Here is a 10542-nt window from a genome sequence, read left to right as displayed (position 1 = left end):
CCACCAGCTCCAGTTTCCCAGTAAATGGTTGAAAGAGGAACTGAGTGCATAACAGAGCAATCCAACAACAGATGAAGCAAGACATACAAGTCTCACTACCTTTGGTTTCTTTAGCCATCTCAGTATTTGGTTGAGCTTGACCATCGTATTCTTTCTCAAGAAAGAGAGCAATGTTTGCATTCAGCCATTCACATACTACAAAGAGAGCGCAAGCCTCCATTTTTCAATGTGAAACCCCTGGCTGAAAATTCCGCCGAAAGGGGGAACGTGTTACTTTTTTGGCCTAGAAGGAAAGCAAGGAAGAAAACTAAAACACTTTTTTGACCTACAATGCCAGCTTCATCTTCGAAGAACTCACTCCAAAGTACTTCATATGAAATCTAGGTTACTTTGCTAGCGGGGCAAATGTTCCAGGAATTGTCTATTTTGGTTAGTTATGATTTTGTCAGTGTGCACTTTTTGTCCAGCAAAATGTTAATTTATAAACAGTCAAATAAAAAATTATTCAACTTTAGAAAATGGAAAATCATATTTGTAATGAAAACTTTATAAAAATTAAAATTTCATGTTCAGAAAACTATAGAGAAAAAAAAAAGTGAACTTAAACTTAAAAAAATTCTTATACAATTACACTCATTGAGTCATATAGACACCACACGTTATTTGTGGGGTTTTCTACAAACTTTATGAGAAAATTATCCGTGGAGTGTGAAGGTTGTCAAGAGAATCTCAATTCAAACGTTAGAGGCTTTTTTTAAAGCGTGTTGAGTTCATAGGACAATGTTTCACTTGTGGGGTTTCCATCAACTTTCACTTTCAAGAAAAATACTTGGGTCCTGACATTTAATAAATTTTTTCACTTCTCATTTATTTTTTTATCTTTTATTTTGTTTATAAATATTAAAATTTTCTTTTTTAAATAAGTATCTATTGTTAAAAGTGGTTTTCAATTGTTATTGAATTGGATGTTTAAAAAACATTTTCCAATTACTAGTGGACTGAAGGTTGTCGCAAAGAGTCAAAGAGTCATATGTTAGAGACGTATGAAGCGTGTTCAAATGAAAAACAATAAAAATAGAGATGATTTCTGCAAAAGTAAAAATAAAAATAAAAATGAAAAAAATAAAAATAAAGATAAAAAAGGGACCATGGTAATTTTTACATCAAATTCTTTTTAACACCCATTGCATTATTTTTTATTATCTTTCACTCATATTTTAAAGAGTATAATCAAATAGTGTTTGTATAGTCCTGAGGACGTTGAGCTATGAACCGCCTCAATGTAGTGAAAATTAGGGATGGCAAAAAATCCGTGTCCGCAGATATTCATGGATAAAATCCGCAACGGATAGTTGATATCCACAGATATTTACTATCCGAAACCCGCGGATAGCGGGTATTTTAATACCACTTATAAACGAGTCGGATGCGGGTATTATACTATCCGTATCCGCAGATATCTATTACCCTCAAAAAGTAAAAATAAAAATTTAATTTTTATTTTATTAAGTTAAATTTAATTAAAATTAACATTAATTTATATTTTACAATGTTAAATTTAATTAAAAGTGTAATATATATATATATGAAGTATACCGATCAAAATTAATTGTCATTTATAGACAATTAACAGGTATTAATAGGTCAGATTGCCTTACCCTTTACAAAATATACAGTATTGATTATTGGGTTTAATTGCCTAAAAACATACTGCACTAATTAATACGTCAAATTGTCTTACTCTTTACAAATATATACAATATTAATTATTGATTATTGGATTTGATTGCCTAAAAATATATTGCACTAATGGTTAATCAATGGGCTTGCCTACCACAGGCTCTACAAGTACACAATTGATGTTTAGGTACAATCTTCCTCTACAAATATGTCTTGACGGAGTGTCTTTTGCACGTCAACAACCCATCGGAGTGGATGACATTCGCAAGAAGGATTGAAGATCAGAAGAGAACAAAGCAAAGAAGGACGACTGACCATCGAACCAATTCAACCGAAACAAAAATTAAATTTTAATTTATATTTAATTTAATTTATAATATATTTTATATATTTTTTTTGTAATTCTATTTAAATTTTATTTTAATAATTTATAAAAATATATTTTTTTAAATATTTGCAAGTATCTACGAATATCCGCGGATATCCGTGGGTTTTAAAATATCCGCAGATATTTTTTAAGCGGGTATCCGTGCGGGTAGCGGGTGGATTTTTTTTGTCGGGTCGGGTTGCAGGTAGACTATCCGTGCCCGACCCAACCCGTTGTCATCCCTAGTGAAAATCCTTCCCTAAGAGCATGTGTAAGGATTAAATACAAAGGAACTCGTTATTTGGACTAATGAACTGCCTTACGGACTTCACTATGGATCCTCTATGAACCCAATTACCAAAAATCACCACGAGATGTTGAAGGTCCAGAGAAGAATGAGTCAAGAATTGGATCGAGATCCATAAGAGTCTTGGGCCAAGCTCCATTGGTAATTAGTTTAAATTTAATTAAATATTTTTGTATAAGAAAGAGTTGTATGTTGTTGATATCTTTGTAATTGTAACAAGCGCAAATAAGTAGGAGGGTCACATTACAAAAATAAAGAGCAAACTGTAGAGAGAACAGAGTCAGGAAGAAAATGTCGAGGATAGAAGATGCGAGAAAGTTGTTCACATCCAAGGACAGGTGTCACCACCTCAAAGAGTTGACGTGGCAGAAAAGGAGAAACGTGTGAAGCACCCAAATGCACGTTTGAGAGGGTATCTGTGGAAAGGGAATTAGTTATATAGCAGAGGGTGGGTAAGAGAGAGGTAGGCAATGAATTGGAAAATTATTCTTCTCTCTGTATAATTTCGTTTTCATTGCTCTGATATTGTATTGGTGTGTTCCTTTCCATTTCTGTTTTGCTGATGCTTCTTGTAATTAGATTGATTCCTTATGATCTCATTTGAACTCATAGGAAGTGCAATCTGAACCAGACCTTGTTTTCGTAATAAACCAGTCTTATTACGTTTGTCAGTCTTCTATCCCTGTTATTTCCTCACTGTTTCAGTAATCTATACTTTCTTTTGTTATTATTTATTGTAAGTGTGATATTATGCTATCTTTTGGAAGATAACCCTTTTGTAACTTATTTACTTATAAAAGGTTAACTCTTTTAGTCAAGGGAAGAAACAATTTTGCTTTTAGTGTTATTTATATTGAGTCAAACGAGTTCTTTATATTTTTTGTTTTTAGTTTAAAGCTTACATCTTTTTACCAAAACAAATTAGCACTCACCGTAGGGCTTGTTAAAACACAATTGTAGTCTCACTCCTTCATAAACCTATTACCATGAGGAACAAGAGAAGCAATAGCGGCGATGGTCCAACCATGCAACAAATCAATTAGAATATTGAGGAGTTAAGGCGTGCAAATGAGGAGGTATGCAAGCATTATGAGAAAGATCGTGTTCGGGTCAAGGCCGAATATAAATGAAGGTGGCAACTGAGCAGGAACATCTTCAAAAAGAAGCAAAGTCTGAGCAAGAGGATGACCATCCTTTTTAGAGAAATCATGAATAAGTAGGTTCCTTCACACTTCATTGTCCCATATGTGAGCCTTTTTCTAAGGATACTAATATGGAAAGTCATTTAAAGGCTTTCAAGGATCAAATACTGATATCTGGGGGCTCGGATGTTGTTCGGTGAAAAATATTTATGAGAACTTTGGCCGGTACAACGTTAAAAGGGTTTAGGAAAATCTCGAATGTTGTGATCACTTCGTTTCTGGTATTTTTCTTGGATATTTTTTGGAGCGATTTATTGTGAACCGATTGAAGCCTCCCCATGTTTGATGTATAACAACGAGCTAATGAGTTGTTGAAAAGCTATCTTAATCACTATGTGACATGAGTATGGGCCTTGTTGACCCCAATGAAGATATGCTTGTATGAGCCTTGTTGAGAATCCAAGTGTGATTCCAAGTCCCATATTGGATAGAAATGAGAAAATAAAGCACTATATAAAGGTTCTGGGTAGAGAGTAGTGTCACTCCCTTATGTGGTTGGGCATGAGTCTCATTAATGTTGTATCTCCCTAGTGAACTTCCTCCTTGATAGACCAAACAAGCCTTTGTCAAAGTCCAATGAGCAAATTTCTACAACGAGTCCCTCGATGCATGCCACGTCATTAATCGAGATACTCAATTGTTCCTCTATTATATAGCTCAGAAATGTGATGAAGGAAAAAGGCCAATACCCACTTTCCTTGTCGTCACTTATCCATGGTTTATCATGTTGGAAAATAAGGAGGTAACTAAAGACCTGCACTTTCCTTCAAAAACAAGGCAACTTTGAGTATCAGGAAGGCTTGTTGTAAGTCATCCATGAATACTTCAATGCATTTTTAACACCAAAGGCGTAAGTAAAGGCAGTTTTTTCTTGATCTTCTAGATCCATAACAATCTAACTTTAACTGAATTAGATTGAGATCTATATGCCGAAAGTTGAGGACTACCTGCCGAAGGTTATGCCCTGCATATCAAAGGACAATTACTTCCCCTCAAAGGTTAAGCAATGCTTGCTAAGGACCACAACATCTTACCGAATGTGTATCGCTCGTCAGAACTTCATGCCTTCTATTGATAGTTGACGACCGCTAGTTGAAGGCTGAATGCTTTCTAAAAGTACCATGCACCGCCTTGCTGAAGATAATGATGAATCACACATTGTATCACTTAGTCAAGACTAGTTAACCATTACCTTAGATAAATGGGTCATTGGGCTACTGGGTCTACACCCAAGCCCATTCAGGTAAGGGTCCACAAGTATTGAATTATGCTATAAATACAATAATAATCGAGGTCCAGATTTACTTTTGACATTAATTGTCATTTTGACTTTTCTTTGATTCTAAAAAAGTTTATTTGAGCTGGATAATCTTCTACAACCACAACACCCATCGATCTTGTGGAGGACGAGTACTAAGAGGAGAAAGGAATAATAGTTGATTAAGGGAAGGTTGAAGGAGCTTGTGGAGTTGAAGTCTCTGATCGGTGTCTCATCCGAATCAAATTTAATGTGCAATAAGAATGCAGTATAGACTAGGAAGTGACTTCTAGGTCGTCTTCTAAGGACCAAATTTGGTTTGAGAATTTAGTCAAAAACGTAGTGCGAGAGTTGGTGAAGAGTTTGTGAATGCAAATGAACTAAATGAAAACACAAATGTAAACACAAAATTAAAACGGTTGGACACTAAAGCTAACATTACAACTAAATTATCACAACTGAACATAATAGACAACATTAAAGTGAATGAAAACAATAAACTGAATGGTCCTAAAGCAAGATGTGTGAACTAATTAAAATGCAGAAGATAATAAAGAAACACTTGGTGTGCTATTCAAATGCAATACTTGAGCTAAAACATTAAATGCACAATGCAGCGATAATAATAAAAAACTCTTCGCTAATAACGAAATGCGCATTGCAGCTTGGAATAAGATTTAAAAAAAAAGGGTGTTAACCAATTGAAACACAATGCAGCTGGACTTAAAAAAAATGCAAAAATGCTTGAACCAATTTTAAGTGCAANGAGCAAAACACATTACGAAAAAAATAAATTGCAATATTGAGCTAATACAAAAAATGAAATGTTGATAATCACGGAATCAACACTTTAAAGAAAAACACGCTAACAGTAAAGTAAGATAAACCAGCAAGGTGCTTCCATTAATGCATTAAAGATTCTCGGTGCAGGCTTAAAGCTAAATCAAGGAAACCCTTTGGATCTCTCCATCATGAAGCACCGTGCAACACTCCAAAGCACATGAAAAGAAAGTGAATATCACTGCTTGCCTTTCCAATTGAATCAATGCCTCCGTGTGCGCCACTTCTTCCAAGACGTCCAACTTTTGTGCACCGCTTGCAACACCAAAGATAAATTACAGTGAGCTTCTCTCAAGACCAAAATGAATGCAGCGTCTTTTCCAGCCTAAAATGAAATGAACGTGTGTGGTCTTTCCGTGACACCTCCAACTTTCTCCTATGCTGGACGTCCCCCTTTTATTCCCAGGTCGTCACCTTTTCTCCATATATTTGTGCCTTAAATGAAAAATATGAAATTTCCTATGTGGAGGCGACTGGTGGACGTAATCGTGCTCACCATTCCAGCACCCCTTCAAAATTTAATGTGCCTCCTTTTATGTGGGTGACGACTGACACCAAAAACCTAGGGTGCCAAGTCAGCCACCCTCCTCTTTTGGGCCCAACATCTTTTGCCAAAATTGGCCCATAATGTACAAGTTGATTCAAACAAAATCCTAAACAACTAAATTACAATATAACTGAATTTCAAATGCCTATGTGGAGAGTCTTAAATTATGTGGCAACCCTTCTAATGTCCCAAAATGTACTTCCAAAATTTTCCCTGCTAATGGAAATAATAAGCTCAAATAATTCAAATTAATTAAAATAATAAATTTTGGTCAAATAAGCACAATTAGCAAAAATGGGGAATACTGGACATTCAAGAACAATTCCCTAATTAAATCTAGCACAATAAGCTAAGTGAAGTCAAGAAAATATTAACTCATTAAAATAGACCACACTTAGTCTTTTGCACTCCTGGACAAAATGAAGACACAGATCAAGGAATAATTCAAAGGACATCAGAGGAATGACACAACCTCAGCACACAAAAAATGAAGACTCACAAGTAAACAAACAGAATTACACAATCCTCAAGGAATCTGGACAAAGAAAAGGAGTAGACAACATTCAACATAGAATCAAAAAAAGAAGATACTCATGAAATCATCCAAGCAATTCCAGACATGGCAAAATGATCAATCAGCTCAAGAGGTGAATCAAAAGTAACAAAACCTCACAGATGCACTATCATTTTTTCTCTCAAGTGTCTAAGGTAAACAATGTCAACTCAATGCACTCAAGAAAGCAAACAACAACAGACTTGGCAAGTCTCTAACTTCAGCACTAAAAAAACATATATGCATCTTCAAATCAAAAGGTCTTTTCATGGTTGTAATGGGGCCAAGGACAAGGGAGGATAAAATATGGATGAGAAGTTATAAACCAAAAGAAATAGAGGAGCAATGGGGAATAAGTGTAAACACAGTCAAATCATACCCAAAACCTCTAATTCAATTCTCTTCTTGACTCCATTATTTACAAAAAAAAAATTCTCATTTTTCTCTATTTTCTTTCTTTCTTTTCTCATCTTGTCTATTTTTCTTCTCTCTCTTTACGACACAATTGTAAGAGACAAGATACACATCATATTTGCAAAAACAAAACAAGAAGAGGAACCAACTAGCCAATTCATAAGAATCCCTAGGAAGACCACACTTGTTCCCAAAACACTTCCAAAGCTCCAAAATTCCCTAAGATTAAGGTAATCATGGTTTTTCACTTGTGGCTAGTGTATGAGCTTCAAAACAAAGAAATGGGGAAAGTATAGGATCAAAGGGGGTTATCAAAAGATTAAAACAAGGTAGGCTTATTTAGCTAGAGAGGCTCAAGAACAACATTGCCTTTATCACTTCCAAACATGCATATCAATCAAGAATTATCAACAAGAGTCAAGTCAAGGCATATGTGCATATCACACAAGAAAGAACATAAAGTGACTCAAATCTCGCACAAGGTATTTGTCATAATCAAATCAACCTCTCAAACATCATAATCATCTTCCCAAGCAAAGAAAAGAGGGAATTTCAAACCATAAGTATCAATCAAGTGAAGATGAGTCTACAACCTAAACAAACTCCAGAAAGCAAGAGAAACATGCAAAACTGTACACAGACAAAAGCTTTAAACAAAACAAAAAATAACCTAAGAGAGAAAAAATTTAACAAAGAAAACAAAAAACTAACCAAGAAAAATCAAAAGAAAACAAAAAACTAACAAAGAAAAATCAAAATTTCCCCCAATAGACCACACTTAAACTACACAGTATTCTTAATGTGTCATAAGCATAAGATCAGCAATCAGAACAGTCAACAGATCATCGACAAGTATAATAAAAGTGGGGAAAGGAGGAGAAGGGAAAAGAAAACTCCCCTAGTCATGGTGGAAGTTGCCAATTTTTAGACTATCAGGGAGATGTTTTCCACCACTAGATCCAACAAGGAAGTTTTGAAGAAGAATCACTTCAACCTCCAGATTTGATCGAGCAGGGAAATGTCTCCCATAGTTGGATCTAAGAAGAAGCGATTGTTGATGAGTAGGTTCAACCGGTGCCTATTGATATTTAAGCTTTTGTGTATGCGAGCACCTTTGTCTTCCACCGTGGGTGTTTGTTGGTCAAATTCATGTGTACCTCCTGCAATAAGGTTAGTGAATGGTGGCTCCAAAGAAATGACATGCAAAGGTATAACACCCAATCCTAATGTATCAGACTGAACCTCGGATATACTCTTAGAACATGAATCAAGTTCAAATTTAGAAACAATATCAAGAACAAACTCATATTCATGTTCAGTGCATGAAGAATATGCATTTAGATGTGATAGAAAAAAGTAGTTCTCGTCATGTAGAGAGGGAGAATTAAAAACATGCTCATTAATAATATAATCCTCAACATACCTATCCACAGCATAATCAAACTGAGGTATGTTTACCTCCATTTCCTTAAAGGTTGCAAGAGTGGTGGGAGATGAGAATGGTGTACCTGGCTCAAAATTGTTGCTTATACCTGCCTGGTCCTCATAATCTTTATCGTATCAGCCTCCTAAGGTGCAAAAGTAGGGAAATCTGGAGGTGAGAAAGTAGGTGGCACAATGAGCATAATACTTTGGTTCCCCTCTCTTAGGTCAATGGCACTAACATCATCTAGAAGATAAAAAGTCTGAAATGACAATTCCTCTTAATCTTGAGACTGGTCCTCTATGCGTTGAGTGGTCATCTACCATATTTGATCAGTCAAGCTTTGAGTGTGTGCTCTGGTCTCTTGTTGAAACTGTATATTTTGAGCTCTTTTTTCATGCTGAAACTGAATGTTTTGCATGGTCATTTGCTCCAACAACTCCTTCAATGTAAGCTTAGAAATGGAAGGCTGGGGAGCTATTTGGGCAGAAGCATCATATTGCTAACTTTGGTATTCCTGGTGGACTGGTGAAGGCATACAAGAATTCTGGAATGGTGGTAGTTCTTGATATTGATGTTGTGGAGTACCATACCATCCCAGGTTAGGATCATTTCATCCAGGATCGTTGCTATACGAATCAAAATGATGCTAAGTAGGGAAGAATTTGTCTAGAAACAGACGCTTAAGATCTTCCCAACTGGTGATGGATCTTGGAGGAAGATAATAAAGCCACTCCCATGCTGCTCCTTGTACTGAGTGCGAAAATGCCCTTAAGAAAATGTGATCATCCAGGACATGTGGAGGTTTCATTGCAGAGAGAAAATGAGATGGAACTCCTCCAAATGTTTATGTGGACATTCACCTGCAAAACCATGAAACTTAGGAAGCAAATCTATTAGTCCAGTGTTGAAAACGCAATGATCATCATCCCCATTTGATGTAACTGGCTCCCAGTGTGCACTCTCACAAGTGGGAGGATGAGTCATATTGTTCTTAACATAGAAATCAGCATGAGAACCATAATCATAGTAACATGCACAAGGAGAATCATAATTATAGGCACAGGCAGAAGAAACAATATGTTCATAATCAAAATAAGTAGACATGGTGAAAGCAGGGGGAAAAGAAGAATGCAATGAAAATATGCAACTAAAACTATCTATATGCAATACACATGACAACACACACAAAATAGAACAACACACTCACAGCACAAGATAAAACACAACACACACTAACACAACAAAATACCTAAGACCGAACCGTTGGTCCCCGACAACGACGCCAAAATTTGATCGGTGTCGCACCCGAGTCAAATTTAATGTGCAATAAGAATGCAGTATAGACTAGGAAGTGACTTCTAGGTCGTCTCTCAAGAACCAAATGTGGTTCGAGAATTTGGTCAAACACGTAGTAGGGGGTTGGTGAAGAGTTTGTGAATGCAAATGAACTAAATGAAAACACAAATGTAAAAACAGAATTAAAACAGTTGGACACTAAAGCCAACATTGCAACTAAATTATGACAGCTGAACAGAATAGACAACATTAAAGTGAATGAAAATAGTAAACTGAACGGTCCTAAAGTAACATGTGTGAACTAATTAAAATACAACACTTAATCTAAAACATCAAATCCACAATGCAACGATAATAATAAAAAATGCTTGGCTAATAACAAAATGCGCATTGCAGCTTGGAATAAAATTTCAACGAAAAAAAGGTGTTAACTATTGAAACATAACGCAACGAGAATTAAAAAAATATGCAAAAAGTTCTTGAACCAATTTTAAGTGCAACGAGCAAAACACATTACGAAAACAAAATATCCCAACGTTGAACTAATGAAAAAAATGAAATTCTGATAATCACAGAATCAACAGTTTAAAGAAAAACACGCTAACAGTAAAGTAAGATAAACGAGCAAGGTGCTTCCATTAATGCATTAAAG

General features: G+C 35.6%; 1 protein-coding gene across 1 annotated transcript in view; it reads right to left on the bottom strand.

The window, feature by feature from the left end:
* The window catches only part of LOC106752617 (exocyst complex component EXO70B1-like), a 2419-nt gene extending 2059 nt beyond the window's left edge, over positions 1 to 360 (bottom strand). Inside the window, exon 1 of the mRNA XM_014634329.2 lies at positions 9 to 360. Within this exon, the coding sequence (XP_014489815.2) occupies positions 9 to 180 (172 nt within the window). The 5' untranslated portion in view covers positions 181 to 360. The remainder of the gene's footprint in view (positions 1 to 8) is intronic.
* Between the last annotated feature and the right edge of the window lie 10182 nt (positions 361 to 10542).

The sequence above is a fragment of the Vigna radiata genome, unplaced genomic scaffold, assembly GCF_000741045.1.
Source record: "Vigna radiata var. radiata cultivar VC1973A unplaced genomic scaffold, Vradiata_ver6 scaffold_153, whole genome shotgun sequence".
NCBI classification, from domain to species: domain Eukaryota; kingdom Viridiplantae; phylum Streptophyta; class Magnoliopsida; order Fabales; family Fabaceae; genus Vigna; species Vigna radiata.
This window is presented reverse-complemented; position numbering and strand designations above follow the sequence as displayed.